Here is a 25289-nt window from a genome sequence, read left to right as displayed (position 1 = left end):
CTCTTCTCTGTTAGACATGGAAAGTCATGGACTGTTTCATGTGTCTGAGAGATGGAAACTCTGCGTAGGGAAGTGCTTAAAGTAATGTTGTAATGTGATAATGTTGTAATGATAATGGTGTGATGTTGTAATGATAATGGTGTAAAGTAATGTTGTAATATTGACAGTCGGGGATAATGTCTCTCCCATCTGTAAGACACTGAAGCAATGCTAAAATAACAGTCAGTGTAATGTGATAATGTTGCAATGATAATGTTGCAATGATAATGGTGTGATGTGATGATGTTGTAATGTGTTAATGTTGCAATGATAATGGTGTGATGGGATGATGTTGTAATGTGATAATGCTGTAATGATGATGCTGTAATGATAATGTCTATCTGTAGGTCATCGTAGTAAAGATAACATTGTGATAATGCTGTAATGTTTCTCCTCTGTAAGACACTGAAGCAATGCTAAAATAACAGTCAGTGTAATGTGATAATGTTGCAATGATAATGGTGTGATGCGATGTTGTAATGTGATAATGTTGTAATGATAATGGCATGATGTGATGATGTTGTAATGTGATAATGCTGTAATGATGATGCTGTAATGATAATGTCTCTCTGTAGGTCATCGTAGTAAAGATAACATTATGATAATGTTGTAATGTTTCTCCTCTGTAAGACACTGAAGCAATGCTAAAATAACAGGCAGTGTAATGTGATAATGTTGTAATGATAATGGTGTAATGCTGTAGTGATAATGGTGTAATGGCAATGGTGTAATGTGATAATGATGTAATGATAATGGTGCAATGTGATAATACTGCAGTGATAACGCTGTAACGATAATGGTGTAACGTGATGATGGTGTAATGTGATAATGTTGCAATGGTAATGGTGCAATGTAGTAATGTTGTAATGATAATGGTGTAACGTGATGATGGTGTAATGTGATAATGTTGTAATGACAATGGTGTAACGTGATGATGGTGTAATGTGATAATGTTGTAATGGTAATGGTGCAATGTAATAATGTTGTAATGATAATGGTGTAATGATAATGTCTCTCCTCTGTAGGACCTGATCCTAGACCAGACAATAGAGAAAGTATCGTTCTGCGCTCCGGACAGGAACTTTGAGAGAGCGTTCTCCTACATCTGTAGAGATGGAACTACGAGACGCTGGATCTGCCACTGCTTCATGGCTATCAAGGACTCTGTAAGACCCTAACCTGTTACCCTCACCCCTAAACCAGGCCCTAACCTGTTACCCTAACCTGTTACCCTAACCCCTAAACCAGACCCTAACCTGTTACCCTCACCCCTAAACCAGGCCCTAACCTGTTACCCTAACCTGTTACCCTCACCCCTAAACCAGACCCTAACCTGTTACCCTCACCCCTAAACCAGGCCCTAACCTGTTACCCTAACCTGTTACCCTCACCCCTAAACCAGACCCTAACCTGTTACCCTCACCCCTAAACCAGGCCCTAACCTGTTACCCTAACCTGTTACCCTCACCCCTAAACCAGACCCTCACCCCAAAACCAGACCCTAACCTGTTACCCTCACCCCTAAACCAGGCCCTAACCTGTTACCCTAACCTGTTACCCTCACCCCTAAACCAGACCCTAACCTGTTACCCTCACCCCTAAACCAGGCCCTAACCTGTTACCCTAACCTGTTACCCTCACCCCTAAACCAGACCCTAACCTGTTACCCTCACCCCTAAACCAGGCCCTAACCTGTTACCCTAACCTGTTACCCTCACCCCAAAACCAGACCCTAACCTGTTACCCTCACCCCTAAACCAGGCCCTAACCTGTTACCCTAACCTGTTACCCTCACCCCTAAACCAGACCCTAACCTGTTACCCTCACCCCTAAACCAGACCCTAACCTGTTACCCTCACTCCTAAACCAGACCCTAACCTGTTACCCTAACCCCTAAACCAGGCCCTAACCTGTTACCCTAACCCCTAAACCAGACCTTAACCTGTTACCCTAACCCCTAAACCAGACCCTAACCTGTTACCCTAACCCCTAAACCAGACCCTAACCTGTTACCCTCACCCCTAAACCAGGCCCTAACCTGTTACCCTAACCCCTAAACCAGACCCTCACCCCAAAACCAGACCCTAACCTGTTACCCTAACCTGTTACCCTAACCTGTTACCCTCACCCCTAAACCAGACCCTCACCCCAAAACCAGACCCTAACCTGTTACCCTAACCTGTTACCCTAACCCCTAAACCAGACCCTCACCCCAAAACCAGACCCTAACCTGTTACCCTAACCCCTAAACCAGACCCTCACCCCAAAACCAGACCCTAACCTGTTACCCTAACCTGTTACCCTAACCCCTAAACCAGACCCTCACCCCAAAACCAGACCCTAACCTGTTACCCTAACCTGTTACCCTAACCTGTTACCCTAACCTGTTACCCTAACCTGTTACCCTCACCTGTTACCCTCACCCCTAAACCAGACCCTAACCTGTTACCCTAACCTGTTACCCTAACCTGTTACCCTAACCTGTTACCCTCACCTGTTACCCTCACCCCTAAACCAGACCCTAACCTGTTACCCTAACCTGTTACCCTAACCTGTTACCCTCACCTGTTACCCTCACCCCTAAACCAGACCCTAACCTGTTACCCTCACCCCTAAATCAGACCCTAACCTGTTACCCTAACCCCTAAACCAGACCCTCACCCCAAAACCAGACCCTAACCTGTTACCCTAACCTGTTACCCTAACCTGTTACCCTAACCTGTTACCCTCACCTGTTACCCTCACCCCTAAACCAGACCCTAACCTGTTACCCTAACCTGTTACCCTAACCTGTTACCCTAACCTGTTACCCTCACCCCTAAACCAGACCCTAACCTGTTATCCTAACCCCTAAACCAGACCCTAACCTGTTACCCTAACCTGTTACCCTCACCCCTAAACCAGACCCTAACCTGTTACCCTCACCCCTAAACCAGGCCCTAACCTGTTACCCTAACCTGTTACCCTCACCCCTAAACCAGACCCTAACCTGTTACCCTCACCCCTAAACCAGGCCCTAACCTGTTACCCTAACCTGTTACCCTCACCCCTAAACCAGACCCTAACCTGTTACCCTAACCCCTAAACCTGAACTTATGCTAGTCTCACTAGTGAAATGATAAGACCTTAAGCTAGTCTCACTAGTGAAATGATAAGACCTTAAGCTAGTCTCACTAGTGAAATGATAAGACCTTAAGCTAGCCTCATTAGTGAAATGATAAGGATGACCTTAAGCTAGTCTCACTAGTGAAATGATAAGACCTTAAGCTAGTCTCACTAGTGAAATGATAAGACCTTAAGCTAGTCTCACTAGTGAAATGATAAGACCTTAAGCTAGTCTCACTAGTGAAATGATAAGACCTTAAGCTAGCCTCACTAGTGAAATGATAAGGAAGACCTTAAGCTAGTCTCACTAGTGAAATGATAAGGAAGACCTTAAGCTAGTCTCACTAGTGAAATGATAAGACCTTAAGCTAGCCTCACTAGTGAAATGATAAGGATGACCTTAAGCTAGTCTCACTAGTGAAATGATAAGACCTTAAGCTAGTCTCACTAGTGAAATGATAAGGAAAACCTTAAGCTAGTCTCACTAGTGAAATGATAAGACCGTAAGCTAGTCTCACTAGTGAAATGATAAGACCTTAAGCTAGTCTCACTAGTGAAATGATAAGGAAGACCTTAAGCTAGTCTCACTAGTGAAATGATAAAAGCCTCAGCATTGGCAGGTGGTGCTGTAAATCATGAACTAACATCACGCAAGGAGAGTCTTCTGTTGCAACAAGCCAAACATCTTCTTATGCCTCATGTCATGACTGAAGTGTTGAAAATCCCGAAATGTTTGCATCGTCAACTTACACACAGCTCTGACACACACACACACACACACACACACTTACCCCACCAGACATGCCACCAGGGGTCTTTTCACGGTCCCCAAATCCAGAACATATTCAAGAAAGCGTACAGTATTATATAGAGCCCTTATTGCATGGAACTTCCTTCCATCTCATATTGCTCAAATAAACAGCAAACCTGGTTTCACAAAACAGAGAAAGCAACACCTCACGGCACAAGGCCTCTCCCCTATTGGACCTAGATAGTCTGTGTGTACTGATATGGAGGCTACGTGATGTTTTAAATGTATGGCGTATTGTCCTTGATGTCCTTGTCTATTGATGTTCTGTATTATGTCATGTTTTGTGTTCTGTGTTCTGTGTTCTGTGTTCTGTGTTCTGTGTTCTGTGTTCTGTGTTTTGTGTTTTGTGTTCTGTGTTCTGTGTTCTGTGTTCTGTGTTCTGTGTTTTGTGTTTTGTGTTCTGTGTTCTGTGTTCTGTGTTCTGTGTTCTGTGTTCTGTGTTTTGTGTTTTGTGTTCTGTGTTCTGTGTTCTGTGTTCTGTGTTTTGTGTTCTGTGTTCTGTGTTCTGTGTTCTGTGTTCTGTGTTCTGTGTTTTGTGTTCTGTGTTCTGTTTCATGTTTTGTGTTCTGTGTTTCATGTTTTGTGTTCTGTGTTTCATGTTTTGTGTTCTGTGTTGTGTTCTGTTTCATGTTTTGTGTTCTGTGTTGTGTTCTGTGTTTCATGTTTTGTGTTCTGTGTTTTGTGTTCTGTGTTGTGTTCTGTGTTTCATGTTTTGTGTTCTGTGTTTCATGTTCTGTGTTTCATGTTTTGTGTTCTGTGTTTCATGTTCTGTGTTTCATGTTCTGTGTTTCATGTTCTGTGTTTCATGTTCTGTGTTTCATGTTTTGTGTTTCATGTTTTGTGTTTCATGTTTTGTGTTTCATGTTTTGTGTTTCATGTTCTGTGTTTCATGTTCTGTGTTCTGTGTTTCATGTTTCATGTTTCGTCTGTGTTTCCTGTTTCGTGTTTTGTGTTTTGTGTTCTGTGTTTCATGTTCTGTGTTTCGTGTTCTGTGTTCCGTGTTTCATGTTTTGTGTTCTGTGTTTCATGTTCTGTGTTTCATGTTCTGTGTTTCATGTTTTGTGTTCTGTGTTTCATGTTTTGTGTTTCATGTTCTGTGTTTCATGTTCTGTGTTTCATGTTCTGTGTTCTGTGTTTCATGTTCTGTGTTTCATGTTTTGTGTTTCATGTTCTGTGTTTCATGTTCTGTGTTCTGTGTTTCATGTTTCGTGTTTCGTCTGTGTTTCCTGTTTCGTGTTTCATGTTTTGTGTTCTGTGTTTCCTGTTTCGTGTTTCGTCTGTGTTTCCTGTTTCGTGTTCTGTGTTTCGTGTTTCGTCTGTGTTTCCTGTTTCGTGTTCTGTGTTTCCTGTTTCGTGTTCTGTGTTCTGTGTTTCGTGTTCTGTGTTCTGTGTTTCGTGTTTCCTGTTTCGTGTTTTGTGTTCTGTGTTTCATGTTGACCCCAGGAAGAGTAGCTGCTGCTTTCACAACAGATAATACCAAATACTATTACTGAAGTGTTGTCTCAGGGAGAATGGCTGTTATTCAGGTGTTATTCAGGTGTTATTCAGGTGTTATTAAGGTGTTATGTGGTATTGTGTAAAGGGAGAGCGTCTGAGCCACTCGGTGGGCTGTGCCTTCGCTGCCTGTCTGGAGAGGAAACAGAAGAGAGAGAAGGAGTGTGGTGTCACAGCAACCTTCGACTCCAACAGAACCACCTTCACCAGGGAGGGCTCGTTCCGAGTTACCACGGCGACGGAAGCCGCTGAGCGAGAGGAGGTCATGAGGCAGTTACAGGACAAGAAAGGTGTGTGTGTGTGTGTGTGTGTGTGTGTGTGTGTGTGTGTGTGTGTTCTTGTGACCCGTTCTTTACATGATGTATCTGTCTGGTGGTCTGCCATCCCCTGATGTTTCCTACAGCGGAGGGCGATGTCAGGCCCCCCATCCCTCTCTCCTCAGGCCCCAGTGAGGGTGTGGTGAACCAGGCTGTGGCCCCTCTACCAGGGCCACCGTCCCCCTCCTCCTCCCCTCCCCTGGGCCCCCAGGTTATTCCCCGCAGACACGCCCCAGTGGAGGTCCTGGCCAGACAGGGTTCCTTCAGAGGGTTCCCTGCCCTCAACAACAACTCCTCTCCCTTCAAACGGCAGCTGTCTCTCAGGATGAACGATCTGCCCCCTACCATGCAGTCTGACTTCCCCATGAACAACACAGGTCAGTCTGTAGCTAGTCTGACCTCACCATGAACAACACAGGTCAGTCTGTAGCTAGTCTGACTTCACCATGAACAACACAGGTCAGTCTGTAGCTAGTCTGACTTCACCATGAACAACACAGGTCAGTTTGTAGCTAGTCTGACCTCACCATGAACAACACAGGTCAGTCTGTAGCTAGTCTGACCTCACCATGAACAACACAGGTCAGTCTGTAGCTAGTCTGACCTCACCATGAACAACACAGGTCAGTCTGTAGCTAGTCTGACCTCACCATGAATAACACAGGTCAGTCTGTAGCTAGTCTGACCTCACCATGAACAACACAGGTCAGTCTGTAGCTAGTCTGACCTCACCATGAACAACACAGGTCAGTCTGTAGCTAGTCTGACCTCACCATGAACAACACAGGTCAGTCTGTAGCTAGTCTGACCTCACCATGAACAACACAGGTCAGTCTGTAGCTAGTCTGACCTCACCATGAACAACACAGGTCAGTCTGTAGCTAGTCTGACCTCACCATGAACAACACAGGTCAGTCTGTAGCTAGTCTGACCTCACCATGAACAACACAGGTCAGTCTGTAGCTAGTCTGACCTCACCATGAACAACACAGGTCAGTCTGTAGCTAGTCTGACCTCACCATGAACAACACAGGTCAGTCTGTAGCTAGTCTGACCTCACCATGAACAACACAGGTCAGTCTGTAGCTAGTCTGACCTCACCATGAACAACACAGGTCAGTCTGTAGCTAGTCTGACCTCACCATGAACAACACAGGTCAGTCTGTAGCTAGTCTGACCTCACCATGAACAACACAGGTCAGTCTGTAGCTAGTCTGACCTCACCATGAACAACACAGGTCAGTCTGTAGCTAGTCTGACCTCACCATGAACAACACAGGCCAGTCTGTAGCTAGTCTGACCTCACCATGAACAACACAGGTCAGTCTGTAGCTAGTCTGACCTCACCATGAACAACACAGGTCAGATGTGGGGTACACTCTTGTCTCATTCACCTACAATAGATCAATACATCACTTTGTAACCATGTATGAAACAATATTAGGCATCAGTGGCTTGCTATGTGAGCTTTGGTTTTCAGAATGTTTTTGTCCAATACAATACAACAGTATTGTCCATAATGTTTCTGTCCAATACAATACAACAGTATTGTCCATAATGATTCTGTCCACTACAACAGTATTGTCCATAATGATTCTGTCCAATACAATACAACAGTATTGTCCATAATGATTCTGTCCACTACAATACAACAGTATTGTCCATAATGATTCTGTCCACTACAATACAACAGTATTGTCCATAATGATTCTGTCCACTACAATACAACAGTATTGTCCATAATGATTCTGTCCACTACAATACAACAGTATTGTCCATAATGATTCTGTCCACTACAATACAACAGTATTGTCCATAATGTTTCTGTCCAATACAATACAACAGTATTGTCCATAATGATTCTGTCCACTACAATACAACAGTATTGTCCATAATGATTCTGTCCACTACAATACAACAGTATTGTCCATAATGATTTTGTCCAATACAACACAACAGTATTGTCCATAATGATTCTGTCCACTACAATACAACAGAAATGTGTCTTCTGCTCCGTCCTCAGCGCCCCCAGACAGCACACATCATAAACAGTGTTTTTTTGTGAGGGTACCTCATGGCTGAATGTCTGAAAAATGTCCATGTACCGTTCCTCCAGTCCCAGAGGTGGAGGGAGAGGGCGACAGCATCAGCTCGTTGTGTACCCAGATCGCCTCAGCCTTCAGTGGGCCTCCTGAAGACCCCTTCTCCCAGGCCCCCATGCCCCGACCAACCTCCAGCCCACAGTCACCTGTAGCGCCCCCGGGGGCTCAGCCAGGTAACTGCACGCCACTGGAACACAAACCAAGACAGCCGACACACACACAATAACACGAGTTCACGTGCATTTTTCTAGGCCTTGTCTCCCTGCATTTTGTCTCCCATGCGTTATGAAGTGCTTCATCTAATATTACCATGTCTATATACCACATGGTGTCTGTATGTATCATCTAATATTACCATGTCTATATACCACATGGTGTCTGTATGTATCATCTAATATTACAACATGGTGTCTGTATGTATCATCTAATATTACCACATGGTGTCTCTATGTATCATCTAATATTACCACATGGTGTCTCTATGTATCATCTAATATTACAACATGGTGTCTGTATGTATCATCTAATATTACCTTGTCTATATACCACATGGTGTCTGTATGTATCATCTAATATTACAACATGGTGTCTGTATGTATCATCTAATATTACAACATGGTGTCTATGTATCATCTAATATTACCATGTCTATATACCACATGGTGTATGTATGTATCATCTAATATTACCATGTCTATATACCACATGGTGTCTGTATGTATCATCTAATATTACCATGTCTGTATACCACATGGTGTCTGTATGTATCATCTAATATTACCATGTCTATATACCACATGGTGTCTGTATGTATCATCTAATATTACCACATGGTGTCTGTATGTATTATCTAATATTACCATGTCTATATACCACATGGTGTCTGTGTGTATCATCTAATATTACCATTTGGTGTCTGTATGTATCATCTAATATTACAACATGGTGTCTGTATGTATCATCTAATATTACCATGTCTATATACCACATGGTGTCTGTATGTATCATCTAATATTACAACATGGTGTCTGTATTCATCATCTAATATTACCATGTCTATATACCACATGGTGTCTTTATGTATCATCTAATATTACAACATGGTGTCTGTATGTATCATCTAATATTACCATGTCTATATACCACATGGTGTCTGTATGTATCATCTAATATTACCATGTCTATATACCACATGGTGTCTGTATGTATCATCTAATATTACCATGTCTATATACCACATGGTGTCTGTATGTATCATCTAATATTACCACATGGTGTCTGTATGTATCATCTAATATTACCATGTCTATATACCACATGGTGTCTGTATGTATCATCTAATATTACAACATTGTGTCTGTATGTATCATCTAGTATTACCATGTCTATATACCACATGGTGTCTGTATGTATCATCTAATATTACAACATGGTGTCTGTATGTATCATCTAATATTACAACATGGTGTCTGTATGTATCATCTAATATTATCATGTCTATATACCACATGGTGTCTGTATGTATCATCTAATATTACCATGTCTATATACCACATGGTGTCTGTATGTATCATCTAATATTACAACATTGTGTCTGTATGTATCATCTAGTATTACCATGTCTATATACCACATGGTGTCTGTATGTATCATCTAATATTACAACATGGTGTCTGTATGTATCATCTAATATTACAACATGGTGTCTGTATGTATCATCTAATATTACCATGTCTATATACCACATGGTGTCTGTATGTATCATCTAATATTACAACATGGTGTCTGTATGTATCATCTAATATTACAACATGGTGTCTGTATGTATCATCTAATATTATCATGTCTATATACCACATGGTGTCTGTATGTATCATCTAATATTACCATGTCTATATACCACATGGTGTCTGTATGTATCATCTAATATTACCATGTCTATATACCACATGGTGTCTGTATATCATCTAATATTACAACATGGTGTCTGTATGTATCATCTAATATTACAACATGGTGTCTATGTATCATCTAATATTACCATGTCTATATACAACATGGTGTCTGTATGTATCATCTAATATTACAACATGGTGTCTGTATGTATCATGTAATATTACCATGTCTATATACCACATGGTGTCTGTATGTATCATCTTATATTACCATGTCTATATACCACATGGTGCCTGTATGTATCATCTAATATTACAACATGGTGTCTGTATGTATCATCTTATATTACCATGTCTATATACCACATGGTGCCTGTATGTATCATCTAATATTACAACATGGTGTCTGTATGTATCATCTAATATTACCATGTCTATATACCACATGGTGTCTGTATGTATCATCTAATATTACTATGTCTATATACAACATGGTGTCTGTATGTATCATCTAATATTACCATGTCTATATACCACATGGTGTCTGTATGTAATCATCTAATATTACCACATGGTGTCTGTATGTATCATCTAATATTACCACATGGTGTCTGTATGTATAATATTACCATGTCTATATACCTCATGGTGTCTGTATGTATCATCTAATATTACCACATGGTGTCTGTATGTATCATCTAATATTACCATGTCTATATACCACATGGTTTCTGTATGTATCATCTAATATTACCATGTCTATATACCACATGGTGTCTGTATGTATCATCTAATATTACCACATGGTGTCTGTATGTATCATCTAATATTACCATGTCTATATACCACATGGTGTCTGTATGTATCATCTAATATTACCATGTCTATATACCACATGGTGTCTGTATGTATCATCTAATATTACCACATGGTGTCTGTATGTATCATCTAATATTACCATGTCTATATACCACATGGTGTCTGTATGTATCATCTAATATTACCACATGGTGTCTGTATGTATCATCTAATATTACCATGTCTATATACCACATGGTGTCTGTATGTATCATCTAATATTACCATGTCTATATACCGCATGGTGTCTGTATGTATCATCTAATATTACCATGTCTATATACCACATGGTGTCTGTATGTATCATCTAATATTACCACATGGTGTCTGTATGTATCATCTAATATTACCATGTCTATATACCACATGGTGTCTGTATGTATCATCTAATATTACAACATTGTGTCTGTATGTATCATCTAGTATTACCATGTCTATATACCACATGGTGTCTGTATGTATCATCTAATATTACAACATGGTGTCTGTATGTATCATCTAATATTACAACATGGTGTCTATGTATCATCTAATATTACCATGTCTATATACCACATGGTGTATGTATGTATCATCTAATATTACCATGTCTATATACCACATGGTGTCTGTATGTATCATCTAATATTACCATGTCTGTATACCACATGGTGTCTGTATGTATCATCTAATATTACCATGTCTATATACCACATGGTGTCTGTATGTATCATCTAATATTACCACATGGTGTCTGTATGTATTATCTAATATTACCATGTCTATATACCACATGGTGTCTGTGTGTATCATCTAATATTACCATTTGGTGTCTGTATGTATCATCTAATATTACAACATGGTGTCTGTATGTATCATCTAATATTACCATGTCTATATACCACATGGTGTCTGTATGTATCATCTAATATTACAACATGGTGTCTGTATTCATCATCTAATATTACCATGTCTATATACCACATGGTGTCTTTATGTATCATCTAATATTACAACATGGTGTCTGTATGTATCATCTAATATTACCATGTCTATATACCACATGGTGTCTGTATGTATCATCTAATATTACCATGTCTATATACCACATGGTGTCTGTATGTATCATCTAATATTACCATGTCTATATACCACATGGTGTCTGTATGTATCATCTAATATTACCACATGGTGTCTGTATGTATCATCTAATATTACCATGTCTATATACCACATGGTGTCTGTATGTATCATCTAATATTACAACATTGTGTCTGTATGTATCATCTAGTATTACCATGTCTATATACCACATGGTGTCTGTATGTATCATCTAATATTACAACATGGTGTCTGTATGTATCATCTAATATTACAACATGGTGTCTGTATGTATCATCTAATATTATCATGTCTATATACCACATGGTGTCTGTATGTATCATCTAATATTACCATGTCTATATACCACATGGTGTCTGTATGTATCATCTAATATTACAACATTGTGTCTGTATGTATCATCTAGTATTACCATGTCTATATACCACATGGTGTCTGTATGTATCATCTAATATTACAACATGGTGTCTGTATGTATCATCTAATATTACAACATGGTGTCTGTATGTATCATCTAATATTACCATGTCTATATACCACATGGTGTCTGTATGTATCATCTAATATTACAACATGGTGTCTGTATGTATCATCTAATATTACAACATGGTGTCTGTATGTATCATCTAATATTATCATGTCTATATACCACATGGTGTCTGTATGTATCATCTAATATTACCATGTCTATATACCACATGGTGTCTGTATGTATCATCTAATATTACCATGTCTATATACCACATGGTGTCTGTATGTATCATCTAATATTACAACATGGTGTCTGTATGTATCATCTAATATTACAACATGGTGTCTATGTATCATCTAATATTACCATGTCTATATACAACATGGTGTCTGTATGTATCATCTAATATTACAACATGGTGTCTGTATGTATCATGTAATATTACCATGTCTATATACCACATGGTGTCTGTATGTATCATCTTATATTACCATGTCTATATACCACATGGTGCCTGTATGTATCATCTAATATTACAACATGGTGTCTGTATGTATCATCTTATATTACCATGTCTATATACCACATGGTGCCTGTATGTATCATCTAATATTACAACATGGTGTCTGTATGTATCATCTAATATTACCATGTCTATATACCACATGGTGTCTGTATGTATCATCTAATATTACTATGTCTATATACAACATGGTGTCTGTATGTATCATCTAATATTACCATGTCTATATACCACATGGTGTCTGTATGTAATCATCTAATATTACCACATGGTGTCTGTATGTATCATCTAATATTACCACATGGTGTCTGTATGTATAATATTACCATGTCTATATACCTCATGGTGTCTGTATGTATCATCTAATATTACCACATGGTGTCTGTATGTATCATCTAATATTACCATGTCTATATACCACATGGTTTCTGTATGTATCATCTAATATTACCATGTCTATATACCACATGGTGTCTGTATGTATCATCTAATATTACCACATGGTGTCTGTATGTATCATCTAATATTACCATGTCTATATACCACATGGTGTCTGTATGTATCATCTAATATTACCATGTCTATATACCACATGGTGTCTGTATGTATCATCTAATATTACCACATGGTGTCTGTATGTATCATCTAATATTACCATGTCTATATACCACATGGTGTCTGTATGTATCATCTAATATTACCACATGGTGTCTGTATGTATCATCTAATATTACCATGTCTATATACCACATGGTGTCTGTATGTATCATCTAATATTACCATGTCTATATACCGCATGGTGTCTGTATGTATCATCTAATATTACCATGTCTATATACCACATGGTGTCTGTATGTATCATCTAATATTACCACATGGTGTCTGTATGTATCATCTAATATTACCATGTCTATATACCACATGGTGTCTGTATGTATCATCTAATATTACAACATTGTGTCTGTATGTATCATCTAGTATTACCATGTCTATATACCACATGGTGTCTGTATGTATCATCTAATATTACAACATGGTGTCTGTATGTATCATCTAATATTACAACATGGTGTCTGTATGTATCATCTAATATTATCATGTCTATATACCACATGGTGTCTGTATGTATCATCTAATATTACCATGTCTATATACCACATGGTGTCTGTATGTATCATCTAATATTACAACATTGTGTCTGTATGTATCATCTAGTATTACCATGTCTATATACCACATGGTGTCTGTATGTATCATCTAATATTACAACATGGTGTCTGTATGTATCATCTAATATTACAACATGGTGTCTGTATGTATCATCTAATATTACCATGTCTATATACCACATGGTGTCTGTATGTATCATCTAATATTACAACATGGTGTCTGTATGTATCATCTAATATTACAACATGGTGTCTGTATGTATCATCTAATATTATCATGTCTATATACCACATGGTGTCTGTATGTATCATCTAATATTACCATGTCTATATACCACATGGTGTCTGTATGTATCATCTAATATTACCATGTCTATATACCACATGGTGTCTGTATGTATCATCTAATATTACAACATGGTGTCTGTATGTATCATCTAATATTACAACATGGTGTCTATGTATCATCTAATATTACCATGTCTATATACAACATGGTGTCTGTATGTATCATCTAATATTACAACATGGTGTCTGTATGTATCATCTAATATTACCATGTCTATATACCACATGGTGTCTGTATGTATCATCTTATATTACCATGTCTATATACCACATGGTGCCTGTATGTATCATCTAATATTACAACATGGTGTCTGTATGTATCATCTTATATTACCATTTCTATATACCACATGGTGCCTGTATGTATCATCTAATATTACAACATGGTGTCTGTATGTATCATCTAATATTACCATGTCTATATACCACATGGTGTCTGTATGTATCATCTAATATTACTATGTCTATATACAACATGGTGTCTGTATGTATCATCTAATATTACCATGTCTATATACCACATGGTGTCTGTATGTAATCATCTAATATTACCTCATGGTGTCTGTATGTATCATCTAATATTACCACATGGTGTCTGTATGTATCATCTAATATTACCATGTCTATATACCACATGGTTTCTGTATGTATCATCTAATATTACAACATGGTGTCTGTATGTATCATCTAATATTACCATGTCTATATACCACATGGTGTCTGTATGTATCATCTAATATTACAAAATGGTGTCTGTATGTATCATCTAATATTACAACATGGTGTCTGTATGTATCATCTAATATTACCATGTCTATATACCACATGGTGTCTGTATGTATCATCTAATATTACAACATGGTGTCTGTATGTATCATCTAATATTACCACATGGTGTCTGTATGTATCATCTAATATTACAACATGGTGTCTGTATGTATCATCTAATATTACCACATGGTGTCTGTATGTATCATCTAATATTACCACATGGTGTCTGTATGTATCATCTAATATTACCACATGGTGTCTGTATGTATCATCTAATATTACCATGTCTATATACAACATGGTGTCTGTATGTATCATCTAATATTACAACATGGTGTCTGTATGTATCATCTAATATTACCACATGGTGTCTGTATGTATCATCTAATATTACCATGTCTATATACCACATGGTGTCTGTATGTATCATCTAATATTACCACATGGTGTCTGTATGTATCATCTAATATTACCACATGGTGTCTGTATGTATCATCTAATATTACAACATGGTGTCTGTATGTAATCATCTAATATTACCACATGGTGTCTGTATGTATCATCTAATATTACCATGTCTATATACCACATGGTGTCTGTATGTATCATCTAATATGACAACATGGTGTCTGTATGTATCATCTAATATTACAACATGGTGTCTGTATGTATCATCTAATATTACCATGTCTATATACCACATGGTGTCTGTATGTATCATCTAATATTACAACATGGTGTCTGTATGTATCATCTAATATTACCATGTCTATATACCACATGGTGTCTGTATGTATCATCTAATATTACAACATGGTGTCTGTATGTATCATCTAATATTACAACATGGTGTCTGTATGTATCATCTAATATTATCATGTCTATATACCACATGGTGTCTGTATGTATCATCTAATATTACCATGTCTATATACCACATGGTGTCTGTATGTATCATCTAATATTACCATGTCTATATACCACATGGTGTCTGTATGTATCATCTAATATTACAACATGGTGTCTGTATGTACCATCTAATATTACCATGTCTATATACCACATGGTGTCTGTATGTATCATCTAATATTACCATGTCTATATACCACATGGTGTCTGTATGTATCATCTAATATTACCATGTCTATATACCACATGGTGTCTGTATGTATCATCTAATATTACCATGTCTATATACCACATGGTGTCTGTATGTATCATCTAATATTACCACATGGTGTCTGTATGTATCATCTAATATTACCATGTCTATATACCACATGGTGTCTGTATGTATCATCTAATATTACCACATGGTGTCTGTATGTATCATCTAATATTACCATGTCTATATACCACATGGTGTCTGTATGTATCATCTAATATTACCATGTCTATATACCACATGGTGTCTGTATGTATCATCTAATATTACCATGTCTATATACCACATGGTGTCTGTATGTATCATCTAATATTACCACATGGTGTCTGTATGTATCATCTAATATTACCATGTCTATATACCACATGGTGTCTGTATGTATCATCTAATATTACAACATTGTGTCTGTATGTATCATCTAGTATTACCATGTCTATATACCACATGGTGTCTGTATGTATCATCTAATATTACAACATGGTGTCTGTATGTATCATCTAATATTACAACATGGTGTCTGTATGTATCATCTAATATTATCATGTCTATATACCACATGGTGTCTGTATGTATCATCTAATATTACCATGTCTATATACCACATGGTGTCTGTATGTATCATCTAATATTACAACATTGTGTCTGTATGTATCATCTAGTATTACCATGTCTATATACCACATGGTGTCTGTATGTATCATCTAATATTACAACATGGTGTCTGTATGTATCATCTAATATTACAACATGGTGTCTGTATGTATCATCTAATATTACCATGTCTATATACCACATGGTGTCTGTATGTATCATCTAATATTACAACATGGTGTCTGTATGTATCATCTAATATTACAACATGGTGTCTGTATGTATCATCTAATATTATCATGTCTATATACCACATGGTGTCTGTATGTATCATCTAATATTACCATGTCTATATACCACATGGTGTCTGTATGTATCATCTAATATTACCATGTCTATATACCACATGGTGTCTGTATGTATCATCTAATATTACAACATGGTGTCTGTATGTATCATCTAATATTACAACATGGTGTCTATGTATCATCTAATATTACCATGTCTATATACAACATGGTGTCTGTATGTATCATCTAATATTACAACATGGTGTCTGTATGTATCATCTAATATTACCATGTCTATATACCACATGGTGTCTGTATGTATCATCTTATATTACCATGTCTATATACCACATGGTGCCTGTATGTATCATCTAATATTACAACATGGTGTCTGTATGTATCATCTTATATTACCATGTCTATATACCACATGGTGCCTGTATGTATCATCTAATATTACAACATGGTGTCTGTATGTATCATCTAATATTACCATGTCTATATACCACATGGTGTCTGTATGTATCATCTAATATTACTATGTCTATATACAACATGGTGTCTGTATGTATCATCTAATATTACCATGTCTATATACCACATGGTGTCTGTATGTAATCATCTAATATTACCACATGGTGTCTGTATGTATCATCTAATATTACCACATGGTGTCTGTATGTATAATATTACCATGTCTATATACCTCATGGTGTCTGTATGTATCATCTAATATTACCACATGGTGTCTGTATGTATCATCTAATATTACCATGTCTATATACCACATGGTTTCTGTATGTATCATCTAATATTACAACATGGTGTCTGTATGTATCATCTAATATTACCATGTCTATATACCACATGGTGTCTGTATGTATCATCTAATATTACAAAATGGTGTCTGTATGTATCATCTAATATTACAACATGGTGTCTGTATGTATCATCTAATATTACCATGTCTATATACCACATGGTGTCTGTATGTATCATCTAATATTACAACATGGTGTCTGTATGTATCATCTAATATTACCACATGGTGTCTGTATGTATCATCTAATATTACAACATGGTGTCTGTATGTATCATCTAATATTACCACATGGTGTCTGTATGTATCATCTAATATTACCACATGGTGTCTGTATGTATCATCTAATATTACCACATGGTGTCTGTATGTATCATCTAATATTACAACATGGTGTCTGTATGTATCATCTAATATTACCACATGGTGTCTGTATGTATCATCTAATATTACCACATGGTGTCTGTATGTATCATCTAATATTACCATGTCTATATACAACATGGTGTCTGTATGTATCATCTAATATTACAACATGGTGTCTGTATGTATCATCTAATATTACCACATGGTGTCTGTATGTATCATCTAATATTACCATGTCTATATACCACATGGTGTCTGTATGTATCATCTAATATTACCACATGGTGTCTGTATGTATCATCTAATATTACCACATGGTGTCTGTATGTATCATCTAATATTACAACATGGTGTCTGTATGTAATCATCTAATATTACCACATGGTGTCTGTATGTATCATCTAATATTACCATGTCTATATACCACATGGTGTCTGTATGTATCATCTAATATGACAACATGGTGTCTGTATGTATCATCTAATATTACAACATGGTGTCTGTATGTATCATCTAATATTACCATGTCTATATACCACATGGTGTCTGTATGTATCATCTAATATTACAACATGGTGTCTGTATGTATCATCTAATATTACCATGTCTATATACCACATGGTGTCTGTATGTATCATCTAATATTACAACATGGTGTCTGTATGTATCATCTAATATTACAACATGGTGTCTGTATGTATCATCTAATATTATCATGTCTATATACCACATGGTGTCTGTATGTATCATCTAATATTACCATGTCTATATACCACATGGTGTCTGTATGTATCATCTAATATTACCATGTCTATATACCACATGGTGTCTGTATGTATCATCTAATATTACAACATGGTGTCTGTATGTACCATCTAATATTACCATGTCTATATACCACATGGTGTCTGTATGTATCATCTAATATTACCATGTCTATATACCACATGGTGTCTGTATGTATCATCTAATATTACCATGTCTATATACCACATGGTGTCTGTATGTATCATCTAATATTATCATGTCTATATACCACATGGTGTCTGTATGTATCATCTAATATTACCATGTCTATATACCACATGGTGTCTGTATGTATCATCTAATATTATCATGTCTATATACCACATGGTGTCTGTATGTATCATCTAATATTACCATGTCTATATACCACATGGTGTCTGTATGTATCATCTAATATTACAACATGGTGTCTGTATGTAATCATCTAATATTACCACATGGTGTCTGTATGTATCATCTAATATTACAACATGGTGTCTGTATGTAATCATCTAATATTACCACATGGTGTCTGTATGTATCATCTAATATTACCATGTCTATATACCACATGGTGTCTGTATGTATCATCTAATATTACAACATGGTGTCTGTATGTATCATCTAATATTACAACATGGTGTCTGTATGTATCATCTAATATTACCACATGGTGTCTGTATGTATCATCTAATATTTGTCTAACTCTCCAGCATTGCCCCCTCCACTTCCTGCCCGAGACACTAACCCCTGGGCCAAGACTCCTGGCCATGCAGGGCACCATACCCCCCCGACCTCCACCTCAGCACACCCAGGTAAGGACTAGAGCATAGAAATAGATTTAGGAGCCTAAGTCCCCTTGGTGTTTGGCTACTACTGTGGTTGTTCTGTTTCTCTGGACTGAGACACCAGACCAGAACACAGACAGGCTGGTTTTGTTTCTATGGACTGAGACACCAGACCAGAACACAGGCTGGTTCTGTTTCTCTGGACTGAGACACCAGACCAGAACACATACAGGCTGGTTCTGTTTCTCTGGACTGAGACACCAGACCAGAACACAGACAGGCTGGTTCTGTTTCTATGGACTGAGACACCAGACCAGAACACAGACAGGCTGGTTCTGTTTCTATGGACTGAGACACCAGACCAGAACACATACAGGCTGGTTCTGTTTCTCTGGACTGAGACACCAGACCAGAACACAGACAGGCTGGTTCTGTTTCTCTGGACTGAGACACCAGACCAGAACACAGACAGGCTGGTTCTGTTTCTCTGGACTGAGTCACCAGACCAGAACACAGTCTGGTTCTGTTTCTATGGACTGAGTCACCAGACCAGAACACAGACAGGCTGTTTCTGTTTCTCTGGACTGAGACACCAGACCAGAACACAGACAGGCTGGTTCTGTTTCTCTGGACTGAGACACCAGACCAGAACACAGACAGGCTGGTTCTGTTTCTCTGGACTGAGACACCAGACCAGAACACAGACAGGCTGGTTCTGTTTCTCTGGACTGAGACACCAGACCAGAACACAGACAGGCTGGTTCTGTTTCTCTGGACTGAGTCACCAGACCAGAACACAGACAGGCTGGTTCTGTTTCTCTGGACTGAGTCACCAGACCAGAACACAGACAGGCTGGTTCTGTTTCTCTGGACTGAGACACCAGACCAGAACACAGACAGACTGGTTCTGTTTCTCTGGACTGAGACACCAGACCAGAACACAGTCTGGTTCTGTTTCTCTGGACTGAGACACCAGACCAGAACACAGACCGACTGGTTCTGTTTCTCTGGACTGAGACACCAGACCAGAACACAGACAGACTGGTTCTGTTTCTCTGGACTGAGACACCAGACCAGAACACAGACAGGCTGGATTCAACTAAATTGATTCCACAGCAAGTCTGACGCTTAGCAAGTTAGCAACGTCATGATTGATGACAATCAATCAAATCTATTGATAATGCTCTTTCTACATCATCTGTTGTCGGTGTAATTGTTCAGTTTTAAGATGCTTTCAGGTTCAATTATTAGGATTTACTCTGAAACGTCTAAACATCCCATGATGTTTTCTCTACTAGGAGGTGATTGGACGACACCAGTGATTGTAGCTCCTCCCTCCGCCACATCGTCTCCGTCTCACCACTCCCACCGCCGCACGCCGTCGGAGGCTGACCGTTGGCTCGAGGAGGTCACCAAGTCTGTCCGCGCTCCGCAACTCGGGTCCACACCCCCCTCCCAACCGTTCCTCACCCCCAACCCACCAGCCTTCTCCATCCCCCCAACCCAGGCTTTCATTGTCCCCATGCCTTCCACCCAGGCCTTCCCTGCTACCCTACCCCCTAGCCAGGCCTTCCCGGCTACACTACCCCCTAACCAGGCCTTCCCTGCTACCCTACCCCCTAACCAGGCCTTCCCTGCTACCCTACCCCCTAACCAGGCCTTCCCTGCTACCCTACCCCCTAACCAGGCCTTCCCTGCTACCCTAACCCCTAACCAGGCCTTCCCTGCTACCGTACCCCCTAACCAGGCCTTCCCTGCCACACTAGCCCCTAACCAGCCCTTCTCTACCCCCCCAACCCAGGCAGTTGCCCCTGTGGCCTTCATGTCCTCCCTGCCCCCTGCGATTCCCATGCTGACCCCTCGCCAACCTGCCTACCACACCCAGGCCCCAGCCTCCTACCCCATGTCCAACGGGCTGCCCTATGCCCATCCCAGTGTGCCCGTGATGGGCATCACACCCTCTCAGATGGTGGCCAATGTGTTTGGTTCAGCCACTCAGCCCCAGGCGTACCCCACCCCCCAGCCCCAGGCGTACCCCACCCCCCAGCCCCAGGCGTACCCCACCCCCCAGTCCCAGGCGTACCCCACCCCGCAGCCCCAGGCGTACCCCACCCCCCAGTATGACCCTGATCAGAACACTGTGTGTATCCCCTTCAGCAACCCCCACCAGCAGCCCCTTCCCTTCCAGGCACCCAATGGGAGTGTAGCCTTCAACGGGGGTGGGGCCGACAGCTGGGCCCCTCCCTCCCTGCCCCCTCCGTCCTCCCCGGCCCCTCCCCTTCCCCCGCAACCCCTGGCGACGGCCGATCCCTTCGAGGCCAAGTGGGCCGCCCTGGAGAGCCACTCCCGCCAGCGCACCACGCCATCGCCCACTAACCCCTTCTCCTCCGAGCTGCACAAGACCTTTGAGATCCAACTCTAGAGACTGAGAAGCTGGGAGGAGGAGGTGGTGGACTGGGAAGCTGGGAGGAGGAGGTGGTGGACTGAGAAGCTGGGAGGAGGAGGTGGTGGACTGGGACTGAGGAGGAGGTGGTGATGATGGGGGAGGATACTTTTTTAATGAATTTGCAGGTTGGTGAGGGACGGAAGAGGAGCAGACTAGCCTTTCTCTCAGTCTCTACGTCCGCCTGGATTGGCTTAGTGGAGGACCTGAGTGGAGGAGATGGATGGGTGGGTGGAGCTATCAGCAGGGATGAAGGATGGAAACAGTAGGACAGGAAGGAGAGATGGAGGTGCTGCTGCTGCTTACCAGACATTTCATTTGTATTGTGGGTTTAGTTGTGTTGTTGCTTTGGATGACGTGGAAGTGGACATGATGACCCTGTAGAGTGGTGGATCTGAGAACACACAGCCCCGACCCCAGCCCCAACCCCGACCCGAGCCACAACCCCAGCCCCAACCCCAGCCCCGACCCCAACCCAACCCCGACCCCAGCCCCAACCCCGACCCCAACCCCGACCCCAGCCCCAACCCCAACCCAGCCCCAACCCTAACCCCAGCCCCAACCCCGAGCCCTCCCAGCTCTCGAGACACACTGAAACAACTTTACCAGGGGTTGCTACCCCTTCCTCCCTCTCCTGGTCCAGCTCACAGCGCCCCCAGGTGGCTGGAGTATGATCTGCTCTCCCGACCACCTGTCAGGCAGAAGGACTGCAGCACTGAAAGAGAACTGAGCTTCCAGACCAGAGGTTCTCATCTAAAAACATTTTAAAAAATCAGAAAAAAGTGAGAGAATGCCAAAATCTTTATTTTTATGCATTAAGGTATATTTTAAAAAAATAGCTTTGGAAATCTAACAGAAGAGTTGTAAAGTAATCTCTGCCAAGGGCACAGAAGATAGCTAGCTACAATGAGGGGATGTGCAACCTGTATACAAGAAACTATCGTATATTATAAATCTATATCTATTAAGAATATATTAGTGTACACAGCTCACGGCAACTGATTTCTGTGATGACTTGAAGAGAGAATGTGTTGAAGGGACAGCTGTTTTATTTTGTATTCTGTCTCATTTTGCCGTTCGTTGTTTTCATCCTGTGATTGGATGTTCTTCTCACTGTAAATAGTTCAATCGTCATTGCAGAAACAATCGATGTGGATCCAGCGGGCAGCAGTGTGGAACGGCAGTATGGGGTACCCTGGGGGTGTATTCGTTAAGAACCAAACGGGGGAGGGACCTACTTGAATTTTCCAATAGAAACTCTTGTTTCCCATTGCGTAACGTTTTGCTACGGTGTGCGACTAATGAATACACCCCCAGGCTGCCTCTGCTACCACTGATCTGCCCTCTCAAGTCTCCTTACTATGATAGTACTAGTCTAGTAGTCGATAGTACTAGTAATTAGTACTCATCTAGTACTCGATAGTACTGGTAATTAGTACTAGTCTAGTACTAGTAATTAGTACTAGTCTAGTACTCGATAGTACTAGTAATTAGTACTAGTCTAGTACTCGATAGTACTAGTAACTAGTACTCATCTAGTACTCGATAGTACTGGTAATTAGTACTAATTTAGTACTCGATAGTACTGGTAATTAGTACTCATCTAGTACTCGATAGTACTTGTAATTAGTACTCATCTAGTACTCGATAGTACTGGTAATTAGTACTCATCTAGTACTCGATAGTACTTGTAATTAGTACTCATCTAGTACTCGATAGTACTGGTAATTAGTACTCATCTAGTACTCGATAGTACTAGTAATTAGTACTCGATAGTACTGGTAATTAGTACTCATCTAGTACTCGATAGTACTGGTAATTAGTACTCATCTAGTACTCGATAGTACTGGTAATTAGTACTCATCTAGTACTCAATAGTACTAGTAATTAGTACTCATGTAGTACTCGATAGTACTATTCGTTAGGACTTAACTACATTTGACTTCCATCTTCATTGTCAATCTTTTTATTTTGTTGAGGTAATGTTTGTACTTTGTTGTTGTTGTATTTTAACACTACGGACAGTGTCATCTCCCAATTTTATTTATCCTTCAATGATATTATTTTTTAAATAAAAATGATTGATTTCCCCATATTATTTGCACAAGCACTATAGTACAGTAGTTCATCACTTCATGACTTGTAGTGAATGATGGTCGTCAGTTCAGGGCTTTAGTGAATGATGGTCATCAGTTCAGGGCTTTAGTGAATGATGGTCATCAGTTCAGGGCTTTAGTGAATGATGGCCATCAGTTCAGGGCTGCGGGTAATGTATGTTTTCACCGTAACTGATATCTGTGGCTAGGGGGTGCAAAATTCCAGTAACTTTTCAAAAATTCCCAGGAATTCTGGAAAACCTGGGAATTTTGGTAGAGAGGGTAGTAGTTTGGTAGTTTGGTAGACACAGGGTGTCCTGACCTCTTTAACCGGACGGGGGGCCTGACCTCATTAATCTGACGGGGGGCCTGACCTCATTAATCTGACGGGGGGCCTGACCTCATTAATCTGACGGGGGGCCTGACCTCATTAATCTGATGGGGGGCCTGACCTCTTTAATCTGACGGGGGGCCTGACCTCTTTAATCTGACGGGGGGCCTGACCTCTTTAATCTGACGGTGGTCCTGACCTCTTTAATCTGACGGGGGGCCTGACCTCTTTAATCTGACGGTGGTCCTGACCTCTTTAATCTGACTAGCGGGCCTGACCTCTTTAATCTGACGGTGGTCCTGACCTCTTTAATCTGACGGGGGGCCTGACCTCTTTAATCTGACTAGCGGGCCTGACCTCTTTAATCTGACGGTGGTCCTGACCTCTTTAATCTGACGGTGGTCCTGACCTCTTTAATCTGACGGTGGGCCTGACCTCTTTAATCTGACGGTGGTCCTGACCTCTTTAATCTGACGGGGGGCCTGACCTCTTTAATCTGACTGGCGGGCCTGACCTCTTTAATCTGACGGTGGTCCTGACCTCTTTAATCTGACGGGGGGCCTGACCTCTTTAATCTGACGGGGGGCCTGACCTCTTTAATCTGACTG

General features: G+C 40.1%; 1 protein-coding gene across 4 annotated transcripts in view; it reads left to right on the top strand.

Annotated features, from left to right (window-relative positions):
• LOC110513746 (protein numb homolog) overlaps positions 1–24349 on the top strand; it is a 156669-nt gene extending 132320 nt beyond the window's left edge. For 2 of the 4 annotated variants that reach the window (XM_036955395.1, XM_036955394.1), the window contains 6 exons: positions 1065–1205; positions 5538–5739; positions 5853–6143; positions 7883–8041; positions 19737–19838; positions 21110–24349. In XM_036955395.1, coding sequence (XP_036811290.1) covers positions 1065–1205; positions 5538–5739; positions 5853–6143; positions 7883–8041; positions 19737–19838; positions 21110–22233 — 2019 coding nt within the window. In that variant the 3' untranslated portion in view covers positions 22234–24349. The remainder of the gene's footprint in view (positions 1–1064; positions 1206–5537; positions 5740–5852; positions 6144–7882; positions 8042–19736; positions 19839–21109) is intronic. The other 2 variants (XM_036955396.1, XM_036955397.1) reach the window with 2 other exon arrangements.
• The last annotated feature ends 940 nt before the right edge of the window (positions 24350–25289 follow it).

This window comes from Oncorhynchus mykiss, chromosome 19 (assembly GCF_013265735.2).
Source record: "Oncorhynchus mykiss isolate Arlee chromosome 19, USDA_OmykA_1.1, whole genome shotgun sequence".
Lineage (NCBI taxonomy): Eukaryota > Metazoa > Chordata > Actinopteri > Salmoniformes > Salmonidae > Oncorhynchus > Oncorhynchus mykiss.
This window is presented reverse-complemented; position numbering and strand designations above follow the sequence as displayed.